General features: G+C 30.2%; 7 protein-coding genes and 1 non-coding gene across 8 annotated transcripts; 2 read left to right on the top strand and 6 right to left on the bottom strand.

Annotated features, from left to right (window-relative positions):
• Window positions 1-175: 175 nt before the first annotated feature.
• ECM32 (RNA helicase) lies at window positions 176-3,784 on the bottom strand (the record flags this gene model as incomplete). Its single annotated transcript, XM_004180951.1, has 1 exon — window positions 176-3,784. One exon carries the CDS (start codon window positions 3,782-3,784, stop codon window positions 176-178), a length of 3,609 nt encoding a protein of 1,202 aa, XP_004180999.1.
• A 255-nt stretch (window positions 3,785-4,039) lies between these two features.
• RAD24 (Rad24p) lies at window positions 4,040-6,142 on the bottom strand (the record flags this gene model as incomplete). Its single annotated transcript, XM_004180950.1, has 1 exon — window positions 4,040-6,142. The coding sequence occupies one exon, from the start codon at window positions 6,140-6,142 to the stop codon at window positions 4,040-4,042; it is 2,103 nt and encodes a 700-aa protein (XP_004180998.1).
• Window positions 6,143-6,490: 348 nt separating this feature from the next.
• Window positions 6,491-12,961, top strand: BRR2 (ATP-dependent RNA helicase BRR2; the record flags this gene model as incomplete). Its single annotated transcript, XM_004180949.1, has 1 exon — window positions 6,491-12,961. One exon carries the CDS (start codon window positions 6,491-6,493, stop codon window positions 12,959-12,961), a length of 6,471 nt encoding a protein of 2,156 aa, XP_004180997.1.
• A 269-nt stretch (window positions 12,962-13,230) lies between these two features.
• On the bottom strand, window positions 13,231-15,570 carry RAD3 (TFIIH/NER complex ATP-dependent 5'-3' DNA helicase subunit RAD3; the record flags this gene model as incomplete). Its single annotated transcript, XM_004180948.1, has 1 exon — window positions 13,231-15,570. One exon carries the CDS (start codon window positions 15,568-15,570, stop codon window positions 13,231-13,233), a length of 2,340 nt encoding a protein of 779 aa, XP_004180996.1.
• Window positions 15,571-16,663: 1,093 nt separating this feature from the next.
• Window positions 16,664-18,223, bottom strand: TBLA0E04220 (uncharacterized protein; the record flags this gene model as incomplete). The annotated part of the gene is made up of 1 exon (XM_004180947.1): window positions 16,664-18,223. One exon carries the CDS (start codon window positions 18,221-18,223, stop codon window positions 16,664-16,666), a length of 1,560 nt encoding a protein of 519 aa, XP_004180995.1.
• Window positions 18,224-19,947: 1,724 nt separating this feature from the next.
• Window positions 19,948-21,312, bottom strand: TBLA0E04210 (uncharacterized protein; the record flags this gene model as incomplete). Its single annotated transcript, XM_004180946.1, has 1 exon — window positions 19,948-21,312. One exon carries the CDS (start codon window positions 21,310-21,312, stop codon window positions 19,948-19,950), a length of 1,365 nt encoding a protein of 454 aa, XP_004180994.1.
• A 1,452-nt stretch (window positions 21,313-22,764) lies between these two features.
• CCA1 (tRNA adenylyltransferase) lies at window positions 22,765-24,417 on the top strand (the record flags this gene model as incomplete). The annotated part of the gene is made up of 1 exon (XM_004180945.1): window positions 22,765-24,417. One exon carries the CDS (start codon window positions 22,765-22,767, stop codon window positions 24,415-24,417), a length of 1,653 nt encoding a protein of 550 aa, XP_004180993.1.
• A 1,493-nt stretch (window positions 24,418-25,910) lies between these two features.
• On the bottom strand, window positions 25,911-25,983 carry TBLA0Etrna10A. The gene has a single exon. It is a non-coding gene; the product is annotated as a tRNA-Ala (tRNA).
• Between the last annotated feature and the right edge of the window lie 1,965 nt (window positions 25,984-27,948).

Below are 27,948 nucleotides of genomic sequence, written 5' to 3'. Positions count from 1 at the left end.
TACTTTTTTTCTTTATAGTTTTTTCATTACATGAATATTTAAACAATTATTGTTAATAATTATTCTCAAAATTTAATGCATATAATCTCTATAACTTGCTCTACGTATTTGTTTTGTTATGTTTTTGTTTTTTTCTACATATATTTCGAATTAAATAGTCTTGTAATAAATATTGTTAGTATTGGTCCAAACTCTTGAAAATTAACTTTTTTCTCTCAATATATTTGATATAAGATCTCCATAGAGATCCTCCAGAGCTAAGAACTCTTGAATTTCCAATCATAATCAACCCATTTCTTGCTCTTGTCAATGCCACATTCAATCTTCGTCTATCATTTAAAAACCCAATTCGTTTTTCTGGATTATTTCTAACACATGAAAAAATAATAAAATTATTTTCATGACCTTGGAAAGAATCAATGGTGGCCACATATATCCCATTAATAATATTGATTGTCTTTTTGCGTGATTCATTATTAAGGCTTGAATTGTTCTTATTATTTAAAAGATCTACTTCATCGACATCACGGATAATACTTAATGATTGAGGATTAATTAGTAAATCCTCAGCTAAAATATCAGAAATCAAATCTCTTTGAGCACTATAGGGGGTGATGATACTAATTTCTTTTCTTTGAATCTTCTTATCCAATATTAACTTGTACAAAACTTTGACAATTTCTTTTGCTTCATGTCTATTAGTATATGTGAATCCACTAATACCATTTTGAGTATGGAATACTTTTTCTTCTCCACCTTTATAAACATCATAAAAATATAATGGATAATTGATTCCTTCAATATATCGATCTTGAGGAGTTATACCATCTTTTAATTCTCCATTATAAAATGTCTTGATGGGGAATTCACTAATTGTTGGATGCATTCTAAATTGAGTATCTAACATATGTGGTTTAGCATAGCGTCCATTTAAAAGAACTCTTTCAAATAATGACATTTCTAATTGAGGTACATTACTAAATGTAGATAATTGTTTTTCATCACCTACAAATACAAAAGTTCTAATCCCAGGCAATGATAATGGAACTAAAGTGGCAGCTTCTGAAGATTGCGTAGATTCATCCATAATAACAACAGGTAATTCTTTTAGCCCCTTTAATGAACGACCACCGGCGGCTATATTGGTAGTGAAAATTATTTGGGCTTGTGAAACATATCTATCAGAAATACCATTTTTAATATCAGATAATTTGTTATATTCTTTTTTACTAATACTTGAAAACAATCCATTTTTCAATTTGGAAAGTGTATTTAATGCATTTTCAGGTAATTGATCATATACAATATGATGTAAACAAATTGGTGCTAATGGATGTTCTTTATTATATTCGGATTCTTTAGCTTCAGATACAATTCTTAAGATTCTAATATTACTATTTTTAACAAATTTCTCTGCAATATTATCAATAGCAATATTAGATGCAGCCACTACTAAAATTGGGAATGAATTGAAATTCTTTATCATTTGTAAAATAATTTCTTCAATAGTAGAAGTCTTACCTGTACCTGGTGGACCTTGAACAATTGTAATATCGTTATTTAAAACATGTTGAATGGCAGCTTTCTGAGATTCATTGAAAGTGCTCTTATGAAATTGAATTCTATTATGGAATTCAATTTGTTTAATTGGATTTTTACCAAGAATTAAATTAATAAAATTTGCATTATTGATTTGTGTCATGGCAAACAAAATTCTTGTTGTTTGAGGTGAACATGGAATAATTTTAAATTCATGATTACCTCTATTAACTGGCAAAGTTAATTTATTCCAAAAATATGCTTCTAATAATAACGTGGTTTTACCTCGATTCTCTGCTGTTTCTCTAACATATGTATACCAAACTTCAGTTTCATCTTGTGTACAAAACATAATAGGTTGTCTATTAACAAACGCCTTTCTACCTAATTTAGCAAGGTTTGGTGGTAGAATTCTATCAATTTCAGGATTATTTTTAGAATTTATTGTTAATACAAAACATTTTGCTTTTTTATCCTTAGGCCACATTATAGTAAAATCTTGTAAGAATTCAGTTTCTAATTTTTCTTCTAAAAACATGGCATAAGAAAATTCAGAAAAATACGTAGATAAATCGTCATAGTTCAAAGTCGGAGTGTATTTATTATAACTAGCAACACGAACACCTTCTTCAATAACATCTCGTTTTATGTGTTCATTTTTAATTATTGGTTTGAGTTTACTATTTTCAACTACAATTGATTTTTTCTCCTTTATCGATTTATTATTCTTTACATCGGAATTAGAAGGTTTTGATATATTTAAAGATGATAAATTATCTGTAGACCACCTTGAATCCCATAAACTAGATTCTTTAGATTTTTTATCGTTTAATTTCGGTTCATTCTTAGACGTAGATTTCTTTTTATTTTTAGTCTCATTGTTAGACTTATTTTGGTTCTCTTTATATTTAGATCTTGATTTCTTATTTTTGGATTTACTATTTATAACAGGCGAAGAAGAAGCTTCGTTTTGTTTTATTATTGTTTGCTTTGGTTCATTCTTTTCTTTTGGGGTAAAACTATTGTCATTAGTTGCAGAATTTTCCCAATAAGTTGCAAACTTTCCCGAATTTGAATTGTCTTGTGGCTTACTAACAAGAGTCTCATTAATAGATATCTGGCTCTTATTTTTGTCTTTTGCCTTCTTATTAAGGTTATTTGACATAGATGTTGCCCTTATACCGGTTGACGAGTGAGTATCCCTAAGAGATGCTTGAGATGAAGAAGCTGAAATACTTGGTGTAATATCTACAGACCTAGATTTGGTCTTTTTATCCCTATTCTGTATAGTAGATGAGATGCTAGATTTATTTTTCTTATCTTCTTTTGGAGCTTGCGATTTAGATTTTTTTTTATCAGATGTAGATATTTTAGTATTTGAATTAAATTTGGAATTAGACTTCGATTTGGATGCCAATGAGTTTGAAGAATTTTTTATTCTTGATTTCAATGGTTCATTCGAATTAACGATATTTTTCAAATTTGTATTGGAATTGTTTTTGCTTGAGATGCTATTAGAGGAAGAAACTGGATTAGAGTTCTTTGGTGGAATCGATGGCCCTGAAGCCTTAAAACCTCTAAAGGATGATAGTGTAACACTACTAGTACTTGCAATTATATTGTTTTTCTTCTTTGTTTCATATGCATCTTTGGCCATTTTTTCATGCACTGTTAAGACTTTCTTAGCTCTAACTCTCTTAGGTTTTCTAGACTTTCTGCCAACTTTTCTTTTTCTCTTTTGGAATTTTTTATTGTTTGGAGTTTCTTTTATTCCCAAGTATACATATAAAAATTTACCACTATCTTCAGAAACAAAGTCATTAATAGTCGCAGGATTTTGCATTTTTAAACAAGATGAACATAATACTTTTCCTTTATTGTTTACATTTAATTTGGAATCTTTCTCACAAACATCACATTGACAGTCTCTTACCTTAATATAATTATCCCAATATGATAAAATAGACCCATTAGATAATGAGTAAGAAGTAGAAGGTTTTTCATTTTCAGAATATTCTTTGTTAAAACAGGAGTTACATAATAGCACGATATCATCGCCCCCAAAACGTATTATTTGCAATTGATGAATATTATTATTTTCACATTCTTCACATGCCACTTCATCAGCAGTTGCCATATCTATTATAGTTTTATGTCTTGTCGTAGACAAATGCTTCATCGTTTGTCTGTCATCTGATTGCTCATGGCATGTTGAGCATTCAAACATAGTCATATTAGTAACCATTCAATATTGATAATTAATGACTTACTGATAATACCATATAAAAAAATAAATATATAAATATATATATTGAGAAAAAGAAAAAATTATATTAGTTACTAACGAAATCCAAGTTTTTGCATAAATATACAACTCGTATAACATACACACATACTTAAGCTCATTGAAATATTTTTCCGGCATCGAAAAAAAATACTCCATCGGAGAAAACTTGTATTACGTATACCTTTAAAGATCTTTCATGAAACAATTGTTAGCTCATAAACCTTCAAGATCTGAATCCGATAATGATTCATTGAATGATATGTTGTTTGATGGAGTAGGAATGGACTGCTGTTGAGATTGAGAATTTTGAGGTTTCCTTTGAGATAAGTACTCGTACAAGGCGTCATCGTCTTCATCATCACTTTCAGGAAATCCATTATCGAGACCATCTTCGTTAGAAGATGAATCATCTGGATCAACTATTGGATCATTTTCGAAATATGATTCTTCTTCAGGTATTATCTCTTCATATTCTTGACTATAATTTTTCTCATACATGCTACGCAATGCTTGTAATTTAGTATCTCGTTTCCTTCGTAGTATATCGATTGGCCTTTGTTGTTTTAAATTTATATCTGAATTATCAATTTCGATTTCTGCAGAATCTAAGTGCAAAGGTTTAATCTCTTTGCCAAGACGTTCAACTATATCAATGCTATCATCTACGATGAGGTTATCTTTATTCTTCCTCATGGTTTCTAATCTTATCGGAGAATTATTGGGAAGCGTATTAAGGTAATATTCAAGAGATTTCTTTTTGTATTGCCGTAGTTTGCATATGTAGGGTGAATAGTACGCATAATCTAAGTATATATCGCTGGTTTGTCTTACTTGCCCATACTTAAAAAAAGAAACATTTAATAAATCTGAGCTTTCAACTGCCATTTCATTTTGAAGTTGTCGGATTTTCCATTCTTTTGGAAAACTAGTTTTCCCATGCTGATTAGAATTAATTTTTTGTTTATTCATAGAATATCTTATTTTTCTTAATGTGTAGTTTAAAGATTCCTTATCATCATCTTTAATGCAATCCCCAACACTTAGAGCATCCAAGACATCATATGCCGTCTTTATACTAAAATCTGACTTATTGAAATGTGGATAATTTTCTAAAAGACCCAATTTAAACGTAGAACTAGAAATGAGAGTTTCAGATTCAGCATCTAATTCATTAATCATCTCATTATCATCTGTTAAGTTTTTTGAGCCATGAATAATCCTACCTACAGCATGAAAAAATGAAACTGGACTTTTTCTTGTAATAATGGGTAAATCACTTGAAGATGTTGCCCAAAACTGGAGAGCTGCAATGCCAGATCGTATATCACCAGTTGATTGAGATATATCTTTTATTATAATATCCTTTTGCTGCCATTTATTATTGGCCATAATGAGGGTTTTATTTTCATTACATAAAAAATTTAATTGTTTTTTCGTTAAAGTCATATTTATTGGATTGCATTTAATTTGCTTTAATTTTGGATGATTCAATATTTCATTACCAAGAACTGTTGGAGCTGTCCAAGATGTTTCAATACCAAAACTGTGTCGAAAATTGTTTTCTGTATCTTCGATCTCACACTCAGTAAGGCAGATTACCAATGGTGGAAGTATCAATTCTGAACTATACAACCATTCTAATATAACTTTTTGAAAATTTTGTCGTGTTGTAATATGAAATAGATTAGGGAAGTCTTCTACTAGAATTATTGATAAATTAGATCCTACACGATATTTTGATTCTTTGAGAAACTCATAGAAGCTATCTATCGAAGAAATCCCATTCAGAACAGCATCATTAGAATATTCAATATAGGTTGATGGTAGGTGCTCACCTGATTCTTCACTGAACAAACTGGTAATGCCATGGGCTCTGTATTGAGGGATTAAAATTTTTGATGCTTCCTTGATGAATGTGCTCTTTGAGCAACCGCTTGGACCAGTTAGAAGTAAAATTCTGATATCTTCTTTACCGGACATAATACCTTTTAATGCGGTAATAATATCATTAGCCTTTTTCTTATGTATACAAACGTCTTCAAGAGTGCTAGGTTTAAAAATATTAAACCACATATCGTTTTCATTTCTTTCATTGAATGGAGAGTTATTATTGCTACAACTAGCTTGCTCATCATTGATAGATATGCGTCTTGCTTTAGGTTTAGATATTTTTCGAGTCAATTTTACTTCCTTTTTTAGAGGAGAAGTAGGTCTCGACGTGTTCCATTTATTAATGTGAGAGCTTAATGAACTTAAGTTCCGTTGAATAACCGGTGGGTTACTCAAACTAGAGAACTCTTGATTTTTTATTCCCATATATATAGAACATGTACAGTAATTCTGAAGTAGATGGAGGAGCACCAATGATCTCGAATAAGCACAATATGCTCGTCAGTCTTATTAGTATTGTTCTTTATTTTGTATTTGTTTTTTTTTCCTGTTTATATTTTTATTTTTAGCCACGTGAATATTCTTCAAAATTCTGATAGGATTTTTTTAACAGATGAGAATTCTCCATTTAATTGGCGGTAAAAATAAGTAAAATTTCAGATCTATTAATGGCTAAATCCTAGATATTACATTAAAAATAAGAACAGTATCATAATTTTAAATCGTATTTTTGAACATCTTCTTTAGAATCAACAGATACTACGAGCTATTACAATGGATGAAGATGCAAGACAGAAAAAAGACAAAGTCAGGGAACTTTATCGTCATGATAAAATGTCAAATCAAGTCTTACAGACTGACAAAAGGTTTCATTCTAACAACTCTAATGCCATTTTAGATGCAGAAAAATCACAGCCTAAATCAATGGCTGGCAGAATCTCAATTCATGAAATGGGTAAGGATGCCAGACTTCAAGAGAGTGACGACGAAAAAGAACGAATACGAGAAAATGCAGCTAGATTGGAAGCAAAAAAGAGTGAAGTGGAACAACAAAAATTAGAATTTTCCTCTCATAGCACTAAAAATACTTTACTGAATACAGATACATCGGAAAGTTTGCATTATTATCCGAGTACTCAAGCCAACAAGCAAATATATCAAGATGCCTTGACTTTTATTGAAAATAATTTTGGAACTGATTTACCTCGTGATATTATTATTAGTATTCTTGATACTTTAATCTTTTCAATAAAAACAGATAAAGAATCCAAACCTGATAAAATTGAAAGGCTTAAGGAAGAATTTCAAGAAGCGTTGATGCTGGATATTGATAATAAAAATTTTCAATCTCTAGTAGAAATAGTGGAAGATATTACTGATTTTGGTGACAATACTTCTAAGAGTGAAAGAGAAGAACAAGTTCTTGCAGTTGTTGACTCTGATGATGAACTTTTAGAAAATACTGCTGAAACAAACACACTATTGAATGAACTAGAGGCAGACAATACCCATAATAATACTTCCACAAAAAATCATCCGATTAGAGAGCCAATAATTTTTGAAAGCTCCAATAAAGATGAATTAATAAGTTTGGCAGACACCTCTCCCTTGAAAGTAAAAATTTATTCCGTCGATGAATACTATTTAGAAAGAAAACTAAAAACTATGCTGCCAGATTTGAATTATAATCAATTAAAAGATTTAGAAAATAATATATTACTTTATATCTCAAATTTGGATAAACTTCCTAAGGATGATTTAGAAAAAAAAATATTTGACAACTTAGATTATGAAAATACGTCCTTTTTAAATACCATTATTAATAATAGAAATGAAATATTTTGGGGTATAAAATTAGCTAGAGCGTCTGAACAGAATCGAGCTGAGATTTTAAATGATATGAGAAAAAATGAGCTCTCCTCATTAGTTTCAGATTATTTAAAAGAAGACGCATCACAAAAGAAGAGAAAGGCAAATTCACTTGAAGATGAATATGAACCACAACAACATGCGAAAAAAATTATAATAGAGAAAAATTCAATTCTTAATATTATCGATATAGACAAATTTAAGTTTAACCAAGAAGAAAAGCTATTTACTAAAAGTAAAGTATCTCTACCAGAAGGGTCATTTAAAAGGATACAGCCGCACTACGAAGAGATTCATATCCCGCCCCCATCCAGACCAGCAATAAAATTTGATCTAATTCCTATCACAGAGCTTCCAGAATGGGCAAAAAAAGCCTTCCCATCCAATGAATCACATACATTAAACACAATACAATCTAAAATATACCCAACTGCATTTAATTCGGATTCTAATATCTTATTATGTGCTCCAACTGGTGCTGGGAAAACTAATGTAGCAATGCTTACAGTTTTGCGAAGTATGCACCATTATTTTAATGAAAAAACAAGCACCTTTAATTTAAATAACTTTAAAGCAGTTTTTATTGCACCGCTGAAGGCATTAGTGCAAGAGCAGACAAGAGAATTTCAAAGAAGACTTCTCCCGTATGGCATAAGAGTATCTGAGTTGACGGGTGATTCAAATTTAACGACTCAAGAGATGGAAAAATCACATATCCTAGTATCAACACCCGAAAAGTGGGATATTATTACAAGAAAAAACGCAGAAAATTCCATTTATGGGAAAATAGATTTAGTAATTATTGATGAAATTCATTTATTACATGATCAAAGAGGTCCTGTTATTGAAAATATTGTTGCGAGAAGTTTAAGAGGTCATTATTCTACACGTATACCAAGATTAGTGGGTTTATCTGCTACCCTACCGAATTATATGGATGTAGCAAAGTTTCTGAGAGTTCCAGATGAGGGCATATTTTTCTTTGATAGCTCGTATAGACCTTGTCCACTTTCTCAACAATTCTGTAGTATAACTGAAAAAAGTTCTATAAAAAAACTTCACGCTCAAAATATTGCCTGTTATGATAAAACATTAGAGTCACTTTCTGAAGGCCATCAAGTCATTGTATTTGTCCATTCCAGGAAAGATACAGCTCGCACTGCTGCATGGCTAAGAGACCAGTTTTCCAAAAATGATCACATGAATAAGCTGCGAAAAGATGATGCCAGTTCTAAACATATCTTAACTACAGAATCGGAAAATGCACAAAATCGACAGTTGCAAGACTTACTAAAGGATGGGGTTGGCATCCATCATGCTGGTCTTTCAAGAGAAGATAGATCATTATCTGAAGATTTATTTGCAGATGGCTTATTACAGGTCTTGGTATCAACTGCAACTCTAGCGTGGGGTGTAAACTTACCTGCTCATACAGTTATTATCAAAGGTACCGAAGTATACTCTCCCCAACATGGCACATGGCTCCCACTATCTCCCCAAGATATACTTCAAATGCTTGGTAGAGCAGGTCGTCCAAGATATGATACATATGGGGAAGGGATAATTATTACAAATCAATCCGAAATTCAATACTATTTATCAATATTGAATCAGCAATTACCAATTGAATCTCAATTAATGTCAAGCATACTAGATAGCATCAATGCTGAAGTGGTGTCAAATACTATTACTAGTAGAAAGGACGCAATTGAATGGTTAAAGCGAACTTATCTCTATGTACGTATGAGCATATCACCAGAAACTTATAATATTTTACCCCAAGAAAATGAGGAATTCAAGAATACATTGAATTCTTTTTGTATCTCATTAACTCATTCTGCCCTTTTATTGTTACATCAACAAAATCTGTTGATTTACAACCCGGATTTGGATGTAGTTATGCCGACTGAATTAGGTAGAGTTGCCTCTTATTTTTATATTAAGCATTCCTCAATGTTAACATATTGCAAAGAATTAAATAGTAATTGTTCCGTTTCAGATCTCTTTAGGATTTTTGCTATGTCAGATGAGTTTAACTATGTTTCGATTAAACAGGAAGAACAGCAAGAGATGAAAGCTTTATTAGAAAAGATACCAATACCAATACAAAATGATGCCGAAGAAAATATAATCAAAATAAGCGTATTACTTCAAACATATATTTCACGGTTTTCTTTTGAAGGATTTGCAATTAATTCTGATATGATATTTATTACTCAGAATGCCGGTAGATTATTTAGAGCAATGTATGAGATTTGCTGGAGGAAAGGCTGGGCAAAGCAGGCCAAATATCTTTTAGATATCTGTCGATCAGTCGATACACGTATGTGGCCACTTAATTCACCATTACGTCAATTTAGTAAGTGCCCTCCTGAAGTGGTTCAAAGGATGGAGGCCTCTAGTGTTCATTGGAAAGATTACTTATCATTGAGCTCACCTTCAGAGGTAGGCCAAGCCATCCGCTCCGAAAAGCATGGTAAACAGGTATATGACTTTCTTCAACGATTTCCTAAATTGAATATAAAATGCACATTACAACCAATTACATGTAGTCTAATCAAATTTGATTTAGAAATTATGCCTAATTGGCTATGGGATAAAAAAGTACATGGAGCTATGGAACAGTTTACGATTATTTTAGAAGATGACAGTGGTGATACTATTCTTTACTCCACAACTGTGTTCATTAGAGAAGAATTAATGGATCTTGAGCATAACATTGATTTCACAATTCAACTTCCTACAGCATTTCAAAAGAAGTTACCTCCTAATTTTTTTATCTCAGTTATATCTGAAAAATGGTGGCAATGCTCTTATCAGGTCCCAATTATGCTCAAAAATTTTAAACTTCCAAAAAAGTTTGCAGCTCCAAGACAATTGACTGCGACTGAGCAAATTACAACTTCTTTAATTAATGATGTTTCAAAATCACCTATATATGAGTTTACTCAGTTCAATAGGATTGTAAGTGAAGTATATCATTCTTTGTATATGACCAATGAGAGCACTATAGTATGTTCCTCTAAGGGAACAGGTAAGCAAATTATGGCAGAATTAGCTCTTTTGAACCATTGGCGTCAAAATAAGGGTCGAGCAATTTTTATTTCACCTTATATTGATAAAATCGAATTTCTATTAAAAAGTTGGACGAAAAAATTTTCACTGCTGGCTGGTGGTAAAGTCATTAATAAATTAGGTTCTAATCAAACAAAAAACTTAAGACTGCTCGCTGAGAGCCATTTGTTATTTGCTACACCGGAGCAATTTGATATCATCTCACGTCGTTGGAGACAGAGAAAAAACATCCAAAGAATCGAACTTTTATTATATGACGATATTCAAGAAATTGGAAATGGATATTATGGCGCAATATATGAATGTATTATTTCAAGAATGTTGTTCATTGCAACCCAACTAGAAAAGCATATTCGTTTTGTTTGCTTAGGCTCATGCTTAGCTAATGCAATGGATATAGGACAGTGGCTAGATATTAAGAAGGACAATGTTTACAATTTTTCTCCGCAAATGCGTGATAGCCCTATAGATATTCATCTACAATCATTTGAATTAAATAATATTCAGTTTTCACCAATCATGTTAGAAAAAGCTTTTATTACAGCTCAAAAATATTGCGAAGAAAATAATATATGCTCTGCAATTTACCTCTCTACAAAAAGAGTATGCATCTCTATTTTACCTGACATTGTTAAGTTTGCTCAAAGCAGCAATTGGGACCTAGTTAAAGCAGATGAGGATGATATTGCTGAATATTGCTTAAAAATAAAGGATCCTCAATTGATTTCTTCGATCAAAAACGGTATTGGCTTACTATACTCAGGTATGAATAAACAAGATCAAGAAATTGTTGAAGAATTATATTCATATGGTGCCCTCTCACTTCTCTTAATTTCCAAAAATTTTTCCCACTCAACTCCTCCATTAAAATCAATTATTATCTTAGGCACATCATACTATAGTGCTCTCGAACATAGATATTTAAATTATTCTGTTTCTGAGATATTGGATATGATCGGGTCATGCTCAGACAATAGTGTGATGAATAAAGCTTTAATATTGACAGATAACAATATGAAACTGCTGTACAAAAAATTTATCTCAGACGCAGTGCCAATAGAAAGTTACCTACAATTTAATTATCATAATCAGTTGATTAACGATATAAGTAATTCAATAGTTCGGTCAAAACAAGATTGTGTGGATTTACTTACATTCTCATTTTTTTATCGCCGTATCCATGCTAACCCAAGCTATTATGGTTTTTCTGATACCTCTCAATTAGGAATCTCAGCATTTTTGACAGAATTAGTGATAGGTTCCTTGACAGATCTTCAAAATTGCTCTTTTATTGAACTAATTAATGAAGAGCCTGTAAATACAGACTCAGAAAGTATAATCCCATTAAATGGCTGCCTGATCTCGTGTCATTACAACGTTAATTTTATAAGTATGGAATTATTCATTAATTCGTTGAAACCAAGCTCTACCTTGTCTCAAATTTTGGAAATTCTGTCCAGAGCATCAGAATTTGAAGATATGAATGTGGATGAATTCGATCTTTCTTTTCTAAAAAAGTTATCCCGTAAAGTGCCGCTATCATTTTCTAGGTCACCTAACCAAGATCCTGTTGCTTTTAAAGTTTTTATTCTATTGCAAGCATATTTTTCGGGCATTGGCTTATCGAAAGAGTACAAAACTGATCTGAAGGCTATATTAAAAAAATGCATTCCTTTAATTAATGCTATAATAGATATTTTATCTGGCGATGGGTATTTAAACTCAATGACAGCAATGGAACTATCCCAGATGCTTGTTCAAGGTGTATGGGATACAGATTCTCCTTTGAAACAGATTCCCCATTTCAATTCAGAGATCCTTCAAAAATGTAATCAGAAAAATGTTGAAACAGTATATGATATTATGGCTTTAGAGGATGATGAAAGAGAAAGTATTATTACTTTAGATACGAACAAACTAATTGAGACCGCAAATTTTATTAATAATTACCCAAATATTGAATTAGCTTATTCAATTATTGGAAACTCTGAAATAAAAATAGGTGAATTAAAGCAAATTGAAGTTACGGTGAACAGAGATGAAGAACCTGACACTTTGCAAGCAAATACTAACAAATTAATAGAAGAAAAAAATGAAACCTGGTGGCTAATATTAGGTGAGATGGAATCTAAAGATCTGTACGCAATCAAGAAGATATCACTGTCTGAAGAGACTCAAAAATATACTTTAGAATTTTCAATTGCAGAAGAAGGTGAACATTCTTTAACTTTATGGTGTGTGTGTGACTCTTATTTAGATGCCGATAAAGAAGTGTCTGCCAGTGTTACGGTTTATGCTTGATGAATAAATATAACTATCTAATATGATAAACATGTCATTGCCCTATGTATTTAGAAATTATTGTTTCAACCAAATATACATAATGACGATTTAATAATTTATTTTATAGAGACTAACTTACATTATTTAATCTACAAAATATACTTGAAATGTTCCTGAATGCATTCAGTTTTGTAAGCAAGATGACTAACTTTAATAATTTATTAAAAAGATACTTGAAGTTGGTGATGCAAAAATATGATATTAGTTTAAAGAACAGAGAATTTTAGTTAAGACATCTCGATATCATCGTCATCGTCCTCCTCTGTCTTGCCGTTTTCCTGGGAAGTTCTCTCAAAATTACCTTTTTTCTTCTGCTGTTCCTGTTGGAATTGAACTAATTCTTCATTATTCCAGACAGAAACACCCTCCTGATCCTTTGGATCTGTTGGTTGGGCCATAGCTCTTAAAAATTGTTTTGTGTTTGCAATAGCCATATCAGTAGATAAATTCAAATCTGCATCAGATAGACCTTGAGATATCCACTTCGGTAATTGATTCCTTCTTCTTGAAAATCTACGATCTGCCAATACCATTACACCATAATCATCTTTACCTCTCAAAACTCTACCTAAGCATTGAGCTGCATGCCTCATTGCATCAAAAGATAAAAAATCATTCTCACGGATTTGATAGTTTTCTCTTAAAAATTCTAGACGAGCTTTCAGAATACGGGATTCAGTATATTGGAAGGGAATACCTATCATTAAGACAGTTCTACCATAATGGTGATCAAAATCGATACCCTCAGACACCTTACCACGAGCAACAGACAGCAGGATAGCGCCCCTACCATTAGAGCATGCTTTTCTATAAGTTTCCAAGGCTAAAGAAGTTTCCTGAGCATCAGGAGTCTCCACCAAAATTAATTTATGTTTCCAAACTTCATCCAATATGCCCATTGTTTGCCACATCGAAATAATACTCTCCATATATAAATAAGAGGGGAAAAAAACTACCATACCATCAGGTGTAATCTTTGCAAATTCTACTAGCATTGAACCATAATTACGAACTATACTTGGATCACTTCTGATTTCAAATCTGGAGGAAATTGCAACTTGGTCTGAGCCTTTCGTAATAATCATTGGTAAGAAAGATTTTTTAGTTAATGTCATTGAATACGATTTTTGTAAAGTAGTAGTAAAATTTAGCATTCTTGGATACATATCTAATGGAGAAATAGTACCAGATGTAATAATAACAGAAGAGAATCTTTCGAAAACTGGCTTAATTGCAATCGAAGCATCCAAACAAGTAAATCTCATTATAGGATTCGGAACAGCTGCATTTTCAATTTCATATGGTTCGATGATTAGAAGGAACCCTTCTTCATAAGTTGAGATTAATGTTGCAAATGTTGCAATATCCTTTAATGCATTAAAGTCTTCAATTTCTGTTACTTCTAAAGTCCTTACCAAAAGGGATAATCTTTCTGAACAGAATCGCAAGGGCTTTCTATCAATAAATGTCAATTGTTTCAAATGCTGTAAGAATGACTTTGGTGTTTCTGAAATAACATGTAATACCTTCATTCTTGTTTTCAAATACTCGATCAGCCTCTTTAAAAATGCAACGAAATGCTCAGCTCTACGAATATTCCCCGGTATGGCCTCCGTCAATAAATCCTCTGACAATACTGGTGTCTCGACAACAGGTTCTTCTTCAGCATTTAAGATATCTGAAGCATGTAATCCTTTTACTAATTTTTCATATTCGTCTTGTAATTTTGAAGAATCTATTTCACGTACTTCTTCAATTTTTTCAGCTAGCGTAGTAGCACCTTTAGAAGCCTTTCTCAGTACATCATTTGTTAAATCTAGCGACAGGGATTCGATACAAACGTTATCTATATTATGTGCCTCATCAAATATAACAATTGAATCTTTTGAAACTTCCTTTGACACTCTTTCTGCAATTTTTGGATCTAATAAATAATGATAAGAATAAATAATAATATTACACATCGAAATCATACGACGTACAATAAAATAGGGGCACAAAGTTCTTTCTTCACAATATCTAATTAGTTTTTCAAAAGAAAAAACACCGTTTGGTAAATAATTTTCGACGTCCAATTTATATAAATTTTCATGATAATCACATAACTCCACTTTTGCATCTGGATCATTCTCTAAGATTCGCTTATTTTGGCCATTTGTTAATCTACGGCACTTCTCATCAACCACAGTACCTTTCTTTTCTTTACTGATTTGGGGGTGCAAACATAAATTTTTTCTGGAAGTTAAACCAAGACCACGAAATTCTTCTTTGACGCCTAATTCCTTTTCTCTGTAATCCATTAAATTTTCTAATTCTACTAAGGCTTTTTCAATTTCTGACATGGTACGAGAACAATAGATAATTTTTCGATGCTCTGGGTAATGCATTTGGTAAGCAATTGTTAAAGATAGCAAAGATACAGTTTTACCTGTTCCGGAAGGCATTTCTAAGATACTATTACCACCCACATCCAAAGTCTTTTTGATATCACACATATATTGGTACTGTTCCGGATATATCTTTGGATATGGGAAGAGCACAGGTAAATCATCAATAAAGAATTTCATTTTATATTATTTTATTGTCTTATTTAAATAGTTTATTCCTATTGTTTTACGGTGTTTCTTATTCCTTATAAATTCTTTCTAACAACTCATGTAAATAATATGTAACTGGTAGTACAACTGAAATCTTCAACCTCTGTCTTAATGCTATTGGTAACTTTTTATGTTTTATTATCAAGCCAATTCTTAATATTTTAAGACATTTTTTCATTTAGTCTATTATTCTGTATAATTTTAAATTTCCCAAAAATATTACAGATCCGGATTTGTTAGCGCCGTGAATGCAAAATTACGTTATGATACGTAAGTTTCAGTTAAAGAAGTTGAAATGTAACACCTATAGATAATTATACTTTATCCATCCTATAATATTTATACATGCTTACAAAGGTTTTTTCAAATATTTAATGCTAAGAAAAACAGTTCCTTTTTTTATGTACGGGAATTATCATTTAGATAATGGTTCATATTCTTGTTTTAAATTGCAAATGCTATAAATGTCATACTGGACTACTAAAAAGTGGGAACAATTAGCAATATTGGTAATATTTAATTTTTAGATGCTGGATAATATTTTCGACTGTTTTGTCTCTTTTTCCAATGATATGTACATTAAATTATATCAAAAAATAGTCCATATACAAATGCAAAGAAGAAAATTCCTAGTCTTCTCCGTTAGGTAAAAATATTTGCTTCTGTAGTTTAAATAAACATGGAGCCAGCGAAAGGTACCTATTCCTAAAAATATCAAAAAGTTTATTTTAAATATTATTAACAATGTCATAACCAAATATTTTAACTTAAAATTATTTTCTTATATTTTTTTGGATCATTCTTACAAAATTTAGGAATTCTCATACAAATATTATTATTAATATTATTTTAAATAAAACTGCATAAATTTATTAAAACTATTAATTTATTGAATTTAAGTGAAAAAAAACTAATTAGGTCAAAGGATATTAAACGGTAGAGTTGTGAATTAAAATAGAAAAGAGATGAGAGAAATTACTAAAAAGCACATATTACAAAATGGAAAAAAAAACACAGGTTTAAAACTGGTAAGAGAAAATGAATAAAAACTAAATAATTAAGTTCAGAAATCAAAAGAGTTTGTATTAGAATTTGGATTTGGAATCAAATTTTCAGTTGAGCATGGGATCTTCTTATTTAAATGTTGTAAAACATGGTCCCTTCTTTTAAATCTTTTGCCACATTTTGGACACGAAAATGGCTTTTCATTTAAATGAACTGTTTTTCTATGTCTTGTTAAATGATGAGAAGAGGAAAATGATCTGCGACATTCAAAACAATAAGAAGAAGGGTTGATCATAAGGGTTGGGTTAGGAGTGTTATGTGTTACAGTTACAGGTTTTGCTACTCTATTATTTGCAAAGTTCAAATGCGGGAATGGTTGAGAAGAAGGTGTGACAATTGAGGTTTGCTGCGATGATAAATGATTAGTATTATTGCTATTATTATTATTATTGTTGTTGTTGTTGTTGTTATTGTTGTTGTTATAGCATGCAATATTTTGTTGTAATGAGGCAAGAGCATTATTATTATTTTGATAATTAACATTTTGTACAGGGGATTGGAAAGTAGTTAAGTCAATATTTAGTCCATTTATGGTAGAGTTACCATGATTACTATTATTATTATTACCTGGAATAAGATTAGTTTGAAGTAATTTATAATTGGGGTTTATATTATTACTATTATTATTCTTAGTGCTCGTAGAATATTGTTGTAAACCAACAAAAGAAACAGAGTTTGAAGCTGATGCTGAGGTTGTTATTGAGGAAGAAGAATTTGTATATTGTTGATAAGCTAAGTTATTACCAGAGGTATTTGTCGTGTATTGATTATAAAAATTGTTACTATTTCTCGAAGTAGAACTATTGTTATTATTGGACGAAGAACCTGCTAGACAATTATTTTGTTGATTCAAAGCTGGAGAATTATCGTGTAACAGGAATCCATCTGTTATTATGTTTGGGCTTTCTAAAGAATTGTCCACATTTCCTTCATTCCCTTCATGAAACGAATCAACTTCTGTAATGGAACTTGTGGGAACACCCGAGGTTGGAGCAACAGCTGTATATTCCAATGCAATACTATTAGCATAATCTAAAGGATTTGTAGCAGTATTATTGAACCTTGAATGTTTAGCTACAGATGGATGTCCCATTGATATAGAACTGGCACTTGTACTTGTATTAGTTATTGAAGAAGAAAGGTTCGTTGGTGTTGGAGTTGCTGTAGTATTGCTATTTGTCGTATTGGTACTATTAGTGCTATTAGTACTACTTCTATTAGAATTATTAGTTGATAAAGGTGGTAGAAGAAATCTAGGAGAATCTAATTGATTGGAGGTGCTACTACTACCATTACACGATAAGGCTTGAGGTTGATCAAGTAAAAATACCTCATTATTATTAGATGTACTTGTATTTGGAATAGAAGGAAGGTCTCCTAAATTATGAGTAGAATTGTTATTTGAATTAGTTGAAGCAGAAGAAACCACGGAATTATTGAAATAATTTAAGGAATTATTCAAACCTTCCTTTGTACTAACTATGTTATTTGAATTACTCCCCTTTTTAGCAGTGGAAGCAGAAATATCATTCAATTCCATAGTATTTAAATTGAACATTCGTACTACTCTGGTCAGTTTCGGTTGCTTACTTGCTAGCTAATTTTGTTTTTTATTGAAACCACAAAGCACTCACTTGGTGTACCAGATTATGCTTATTTTTAGCTCTTAATTTTTATAAATTTTTTTATTATTTGTCTGATATCTTTTAATAAATGACGACTAATTGCTAAATAGTTTTTCCTTCAATTAAGAATCAATAGAGAACGGTAAAGTTTTTAGTTTTACGTGTATAGTGGAGAAGGGAATTGATTCAAGGAGAATTAAGTAACATTGCCAAGGAAAAAGAAAGGTAAACTAGAGAAGCCAGCGAAAAGAAAAGAATAGTTTTTACGGCGTAGAAATTCTTCCCTTTAACAATTCGGGGCTACTTATATACTGTCATCAAATTAATGATCAACATTGATTTTATTTTCAGGGTTTTCAATCAATTAATACAATAGTTATCTAATAACTTGAAAATAATCATAAAAAAAAGAATTATTTTAATTAATATATTGTACTTTCTACCTTTAAAGTTTTTTCGGACTTGAAGCAAAATAGGAGTTTATTCCTAATTTGGTGCACTGCGGGCGCTTCTTTGGACCGTCATGTGCCTCGTGAAAAAAGGGCCAGCCAGGAAAATCGCCCAGAAAAGGAATTACTACCTAATATTGGACAACTTAATGAATAGGGTCACAAAATAACCTAAAAAGGAAAATTGCAAGTGAGGGGTGTATTAAGGGAAAAGTGGCTAGGGTTGAATAGGGTTTAGGGTTTTATGGTAGAGGCAATTATAGAGCTGTCATAAGATGCAATAGAGACCTAAGATGTATGATGATCTTTTGATATCGTGTTATTTATTTGATACAAGAATAGCAAAGTGTCTTTAAAAAATTATATGAATAGAAAGTTTAATTTAGCAATTCAATGTGGGTTAAAGTTCTGTGCAATATATATATATATATATTTCCAGCTGGTTGCTGAAGTCCTTGGATATTATAATGGTGCATAGCTTCATTATTAGGATAAGTACTTAGATTAAAGCTAGTCTTTTTGTGATTTGTAATAGGAATGCTTCCTAAGATGTTCCGGCGAAAATATTCCGGTTTTACGATATTCCGAAGTTTTTCCGGCTTAGAAATGTGATATAAGGCCAATAGTTCCTGGAATACACGCTAATACCCTGAAAAGCTTTGAACTTTTAAAAGGGTCGCTAGAGCCATTTGTAAAATATTTTTTTAAATTTTTGAACATTTCCCTTGTAATTATATCTTACAATTTACAATGAATCACAAGTAATGTAATGTAAAGCAAAAGATATAAGAAAGTTCATATTAAGGGTTATATTTAAAAACATATATATTACCTTATCAGAGTTTCTGTACTAACTTTTTATAATACTTTTTTATTTGAAGATAATAAAATATTGAAAAAACTGCTAGTCTTTTTATATACAGACAAAGTAATTACTTACCTAAGTAATACATAATGTTTTAAAAAAAAAGTTATCAGAATTCTATTGAAGAGGGCTCAAATTTCTTAATTTGAAATATTACAAAATTAAATATACTTTAAAGTTAATTTTTTTGTTTTATTTTTCGATTTTTTTTTTTTTAGTTGTTTTTCTTTTTATTAATTTTTATTTTTTAATATTTTTTAATATCTATATGTCGTTGTTTGAAAAAAAAATTAGCATAAAAGGTATTCTCCTTTTATACTACTACAAAAAAGGTCCAATTGATTTATATCTCAGGATTATTTTCATATTTTGCTGGACATGGGATTTTTTTATTCAAGTGTTGTAAAACATGGTCCCTTCTCTTAAATCTTTTACGACATCTTGGGCATGAAAAAGGTTTTTCATTTAAATGAACTGTTTTCTTATGTCTTGTTAAATGATGAGAAGATGAAAATGATCGACAACATTCATAGCAATAAGTAGAAGGGTTAATAGTTCCATTGCGTTGATTTGGATTGTTTGAAGGTTTTCTAACTCTTTGCGTGCCTCTATTTGTTAAAGAAGCAGAGTTCCCTTCACGTACAGTGGGAGAAACTGAAGTAGCAACTAATGGACTATAAGTTTGAATATTTGTAATTCCTGGATTTTTTGTGGCATATGTATTCATGTACACAAAATTTTGGGGGAAATTATTAGTGGTTGATACTCCATGTGGAAAACTATTGGCAGTACGTAAATTTGATATATTTCTACTGGTATTATTAGTAATATTATTATTATTTGATGTGGTTGGAATATTTGCAGTATTAATAGTTGTAGAAGAACTGTTAGTTTCTATTGGCAAAATATTGTGATGATCCATTTGGCTAGTACTATGACTATCTGTTGGGTACGTAGAGTGATTTGTACTTGCTGCTACGTCACGTAACATAAAACCTTCAGTAATTAAATTTGGACTTTCAACATCTGGATCAATATTAGAATCTTCATGATTAGAAGTTCCAGCTAATCTTGTACCCAAATTATTCGTTTGATAAATTAAAGGAGTTGTATTTGTTCTTGTGGTTGGTGTATTACTATAAGATAAAGAAGAATTAGTAGAAGCTAAATTCAAATTTTGGAAAAAAGCATTACTATTAGTACTGCTGCTAGTGGTAGCTGCTACACTTGGTAATAGATCATTTTGATACATTTGTGAAGAAAAGGGAATGGTTAATCTAGGTTGTCTTGAAGATAACGATGAATGAGTGCTATTAAAGAAATTTAATGAGGCCAAATCTTCGTGTTCATGATTAATATTTGTTTCATTTATGAGGTTATTACTATTGGAGTTAATGATATTGTTAATGTTAGTTGAATTGATAATACTGTTAATACTATTAGCATTGGTATTACTATCAATATTTTCACTATTTGCTTCAGAATTATTATTAGTATGAATAGTAGAATTATTACTAGTTGGAACGGTAGAATTATTAGCAACTGCAGTGCTTGGAGTTTGTGTTGCAACTGCAGAAATACTTTGAATAGGAATAGAATTGATTATATTTTGAGACCCATTTGATTTAGGTTTTGAATTAGAAACGGATTGGGCGGAGGGATAGTTAATTTTACCACCTTGATCATTTAATGCAGACTGATCATACATCTTGAACGGAGGAATATGGTAGGTTATTCTCTTTTATTTTTTAAGTAACCTACTACAGTCCTTGTAAGATAAAAAAAAGTGTAAAGAAAAAAAATAAGAAATAATTAAAAAAAAAAGCAGGGTTTTTATAAAGGTTTTTAAGTCTGAAATTTAACCTTTGAATCACTGATAATTTTATAAATAGATCAATAATATTTTAAAAGAAATATTTGAAGGAATCCAAAAGAACGATATGGTATATTGAAATATTGGAACTAAAATATAGAAAGAGGGTTTATTATTAATTTTGTGTTTTCTGGCGCTTAAAAAAATAATATTAAATGTTGGTTGATTTGAGGTGTGGTGGGGAAGGACAGAGAACGTAAAAGAAGGGCCCCATTATAAAAACAAGGGAAAGGGAAAAGGGAAAATATTTATCCCCTGTATAGGACTGTTTTTATACTTTTGTGTATTTTATTGAATATGTATGACAATCAAACAATATGAGACGCTGCTATTTTTTCGTTTTTCCGACTGCAAAGTCTATGTTTAGTTTGTGGATGGACAATTTCGCGGGTTCGGAGTGACGTCATAAAAATCCATGACACACTCATAATGGAAGAAATTGAGAGGGCTTTTTTACTTTGAGATAGATCTAAGTTTAAAGTCCAGACCAACTTTCATAGTGCATTGTTTTACCCAGGAATTAAAATTTCGACGCCACTTCTATCCGATACGGATAGATTGTGTAGAATTTCTTATTTCTGTAATGGTGCAAAACCTTTTTTATTCAAACCATATTCAATCAACGTGAATAAAAATGGTAAGTTAATTGTGGACTTCCTAAGACTTTTGCAAAACTGTTTTAAAAAATTGACAAATCAAATGGAAAAGTCAAGCTTTGAACTTTTTTTCTGTAAGAAAATGAAGTATATTTCGCCCCTTTTCTTCTTTTTGTTATTCATAAATATTTATGTATCATAGTGTTCCTAATTGGTATAGAAAGTACTGAATACGTCTTTATATGAATTTAGCTCTCATTTTTTGAGTGATAAAGTTTAACAAGCGGGCTTTAATACTTTTTTTTTTCAAGTCTGACAAAATAATTGATATTCTTATTTTTAATAGAACTACAATTATTCAAATGATTATATGAGAATTTTTTTAATATACGTCTCTAAAATTATAAAACCTTTATAAAATGTATTTTTACTATTTAATCATACAACAATAAGGTTTTTGTCTCAAGATTATTTAATAAATATTATATAGATATATACATTTTCTATTCTAACGGTGTTTTGTATGAAAATTTCAGTACCGAAATAAATAAAATTTTGATACTTTTAAAAATGCATCAGTCTAATAAAAAAAAAATTTAACAAAAAATAAAAAAGAAGAAAATATTTCTCAATATAGTTTTTTAAATACTTTGAACAAGTAATTGATTAATCAATTAATTCTTAGTTTCTTATGCAGCATAGTGGTTCTTCACTACTTAGCAAATTCATCACATCTAATTCTTCTATTACATTTAAAGCGATGTATTCAATAAATACCTCAATTCAACTATCACCAATTGAGACTAAGATTTGTAACCTTTTGAATGACTATATCCTACATTATAATAATTCTAATAGAAATAAAGATCCTTTAGTGCTTAGAATAACAGGAGGATGGGTGCGTGATAAATTACTTAATCAATCATCTCATGATTTGGATATTGCTATTAATACCATGTCTGGTGAACAATTCGCCACTAATTTAAATGAATTTCTAGCCATTAATTATTCAAATTATAATATCAAGCCTCATACAATCCATAAAATTAATAAGAATCCCGAAAAATCAAAACATTTAGAAACAACAACTACAAAATTATTTGATATTGAAGTTGATTTTGTTAATTTACGTTCTGAAGAATACTCAGATGATTCTCGAATCCCGGTTACAAAATTTGGTACTCCAGAACAAGATGCTTTGAGAAGAGATGCAACTTTAAACGCTTTATTTTATAATATTCAATCTAAACAAATTGAGGATTTTACAAAAACAGGGTTAAAAGATTTAGAAGATGGAATTTTAAGAACTCCATTGCCACCGAGGCAAACTTTTCTAGATGATCCATTAAGAGTTTTGCGTTTAATTAGATTTGCTTCACGATTCAATTTTAAAATCGATCCAGCTACTTTGCAAGAAATGAATGATATAGATATTAATAATGCTTTCATTTCAAAAATTTCTAGAGAAAGAATCGGTATAGAATTTGAAAAGATTTTAAAGGGAACAAGTCCATTAATCGGTATATCCTTAATTCAGTCTACAAATATTGATAATGTCATATTTTTTTGGCAAAATGATGATTCAATCATAGAATTCAATAAATTAAATAATCCAGATATCGAAAAAATTGATAAAATTTATAAATATGATCAAAAGTCACGAAGTATTTTAAATAATCACATTTTGAAACTTATAACTTTAATACCTATTTTTTTGCAAAGGTTTCCGGAATGTCAAATCAAGTTCAATGATTCTAAAAATATATTTTTCAAAAAATGTTTTTACTTATCATCGATTTTAATACCAATGTCGAATTTGAAAATCATCTTTAATCCTAAGAAGAAATTAAATAATACTTGTCCATTGGTAGAAAGTATCATTAAAGATGGGTTAAAGTTCCCCAAACTTGAAGCTGTGACATCTTCTTTAATCGTTGAGAGTTTGAATGAATATCATAATCTTGTATTATATCTAACTTCTAACAAGAGTAGCATTAAAAGATCAATAATTGGATCCTTTTTAAGAAAACTCAATGGAAATTGGGAAATTTGTCATTTTGTATCTGCTCTTAATCAAATGTTATTAAATCCAGATGATTCAGAAATCATAATAGAAAATTATAAAGATTTTTATAACTTTGTTTTTAAAAATAGCTTAGAAAATTCTCATAATTTAAAGCCATTAGTTGATGGTAAAGAGCTTTTAAAGTTATTTAGCCTTAAGGGTGGTCCATGGTTAGGTAAAATTAACGATGAGGCAATTATTTGGCAATTAGATCATCCGGAGGCAAATAAAGATGATCTTCTAGATCATATTAAACTTATTTTGCCCGATTATGTATAAATATTTTTAATTAATACCACACATTGAAATGTATATGCATATATTGACGCTATACTCAGCGACTCTAGATAAATTGAATTTATATTTAATATTTTTTACCTTTAATTTTGACAACTTTTCTAAAAGGGAAAAAATTTGGAAGGTTAAAGAAAGTGAGAATGATATTTATTTTAAGTAAAATGAAGCCTTTCGTATTCGGTTGCTTCTAAGTAAAAAGTATTAATAATAGCTTATGTTCATAAATCTCTGAATGAAAAAAGTTTCAAATGTTATGATTAAGGATAATATAAAACAAATGTTGCAAATAGGAGACATAACCTTAATCATTTCTGTCCAACAGTCCTGGAATATGAAGAATAATGCATACACTCCTTTGAAGTTCTTAGGATATAGAAATTGCTACTCAACTAATACTCAATAATAGATTATTTTTGAGTATGTTAACCAAATCTGGATTGGAGACGAAGGTTCTAATAATCTACTACTCTATAAAAACTTCTTAATCATCTTTGGATATATATTTTAATTACAAACAAAGATGGTTAAATTTTTCTGAATAGAAGAGGGAAAATTGATGATACCCATATTATATACGACTTCTGCTTGGATTAACAGAACAAGTCACGACTGAAAGTATATAGTATATGTAAGCAATAGGTTTACAATTCTGAACTTTTCATATATAAATGTTTGAACAAATAAATAATAGTTCTACAAAGCACTAGAGTAATCCTAGCATATTATCAAAAGATCCTTCATAGTTATCTATTCTGTAGGAAGTGTTTCCATTTAGTGTTGCTGTAACAGTCTTATTTTCTATTTCTAAGAAATGGAATTTCAAAGTCTGAATATCTAACGAAACATAAGAACTACAGCAGATGAGTAGTTCATATGTGTTATAGTGTTTAAGGATAGCTAAGTTGATCAGAAATATTATTATAAAAAATAATAAATTATTTATACTTATTACTGTAATTATTATTTAGAATTAAATCATTTTAATGTAGGGATTACCAAGTCTTCGCATGGGCTTGAGGTGATCACGTGACTCGTGGAGCGCACTGTAACAAATGTATTAGCTACGTGTCGTTATTAAAAGGTGACAAGGGGCTATAGCCTAGGTGTCTACTTACCATAGTAGTGGACGAACGGTTGCAAATGGGAGTCCAGGAATAATGGAGAGAACTGGGAGCTAATCAGTTCGGGATGTATTGGTTGGGCTACCAATGGGTAAAGGTATATAAGAGGCGACTATAGGTCGACGAAGGATCTTCTTGATGTTCAAGAGGAACAACAAACAAGTGATTAACTAGTGAAGTAAAATAGATCAATAGTTATATACCGGACCAATAAGAAGTTATTGATCGTTACATCCTAATAAGTGACACTCCGGGTAACAGTTTATACCCGCTGAATCTAATATTCACTGTAGTAAACCCTACATTTAAGTATTTTACATCACGTGGCATTCAACTTTTCAGCAAAAAGAAATTTGGACGAGTCAGGAATCGAACCAGAGACCTCTTCCTTGCAAGGGAAGCGCGCTACCAACTACGCCACACGCCCATTTCTGATCTTTCTGGAATAAGTAAGATTTTTAAAGTAAAAATTATATAATTTGATCCTATACTTTTCAAAATATATATTTATTGGAAAATAATATTATTATTTTTTATTTATTTCGTAAAAAGGTATTTTTATTAAGTGTTTAATTTTCACATGCCTGGTTTGGTTCATAATTAAGGTATTTGTTAAAAAAGGGAAATGTTCTTTAACCTTAAGGAACATTTATGAATGGAACTTGTTTTAACTACTGGGATTCAAGAGCGTTAGACATTGTTATACAGTGTTTAAGATGTAAAGACAATCACTTTATTTAGACATATATAGTAAATAATATAGTTAAAATGAATATATTTCTTAAATATAAAAAGAAAAACACATTTTAAACAATAAGTCACGTGATAAAAGTATTTTACCACTTAATAGAAAATAATATACTCATATTCCAGCATTAACTTACCATATAAAGAGCATTTTTGTAAATGAATATAGATGTTTATAGAGTATGTAAAAGAAGTAATCCAAAATTACATCAAAATTCATTTTTAATAATGTCAGCCTCTCTTCTATTCCAGTAATATTCCATCACAATAAGTACCACAATAAACTGTAATGCGGAATGCTTACAAGTATGTAACTATTTAATATCTTATAATTTTATTTTTTATATAATAAAATGAGATTTACCCCAAATTGATTAACTGAGCTATTCACATAATATAAAATATTTTAATACATATAGCATATACGGCAAGTTTTAGGCCTTTATTTGGTTTTGGTACAACACATTAGTTAACCTGAAAATATCTATCTGGATTTACGAGTTTGTATACAAATTGAAATATTTGATTTTTTTTATATTATTCAAGATACTAATATAGTCATTAATTATATCGATATTTTAAAAATCATTAACTTGTTTATGAAACGAAAACAATATATAGTAAAAATTATAAAACAAAGCAGTTTTTAAATAAAAATAGGAAGAGATATATTACTAATATACTCATATGAATATATTTTTCTGTATCATACACCAAATAATTTACCTTCTTTAATACTATTCTATTCAAGAGATAAATTAGAATAAAAAAATTTATAATTATAAGTGTTGGCTTTATTTTATTTCTTGTATATACTCTATAAATTTTAATTTTAATTATAAAAAGTAGAAAGCAATACCAGCAGCTAAACCAGCAAAACCTACGTTATATAAATTGTTGTGTGCCATATTTGCACTTGCGGTTGAAATCACAGGTGGAAGCACAGAGCTTGTGGTATTTGAAGCATTACTGTGTGGTGGTAAACCAGTAGAAGTGGTATTACTTTCGATACCAGTATTTGGCATGCTGGTAGAATTAAAATTCATTGTTTCAGTAGTAAATGAAGTTACAGAAGTTGTTCCTTCTGTAGTGACAGAGGTAACAGCTGTTTCATTGGTGGTTACAACGTTAGTTTGAGCTAATGAGGATGTAGCAAACAATGTCAAAAAGGCGATTGAAGTGAATTTTAATTGCATTATTTTAATTTTTTTTTTGGTTGTTTCAGATGATTGTTAATGGACTATTGAGAATCAAACAAAGAAAAAATAAAGAATAAAGCTTCCCTATAAGTTTTAATGCAAATTGTGAAAATATTGGTCACCTTTTTATACACTTGAAATATTTTTTTTTAATATTTTTTTTTCAAATTAAGACAAAGGAGTGTTAGTACCCCTAAAATACCTTTGTTTTATATTGTTCACGGCCTATTTATTCATACCCTTTATTTTATCACATGAATCAAAACAAGACCAAAAATATTGTATCAGCTCCCTGTAAATAGTTTTTCTAGTCGTTTTTAATCTCCTGAACTGTAACTCCTTAAAAATTATTAATGATAAAAATATTTTCATAAAGCCTAAAGGATTAAAATCTCCATAGTCATCTTAAACTTCTAACCTTGATCATATATAACCTAGCACATGAA

The sequence above is a fragment of the Henningerozyma blattae genome, chromosome 5 (genome assembly GCF_000315915.1).
Source record: "Henningerozyma blattae CBS 6284 chromosome 5, complete genome".
Taxonomy (NCBI): Eukaryota; Fungi; Ascomycota; class Saccharomycetes; order Saccharomycetales; family Saccharomycetaceae; genus Henningerozyma; species Henningerozyma blattae.
This window is presented reverse-complemented; position numbering and strand designations above follow the sequence as displayed.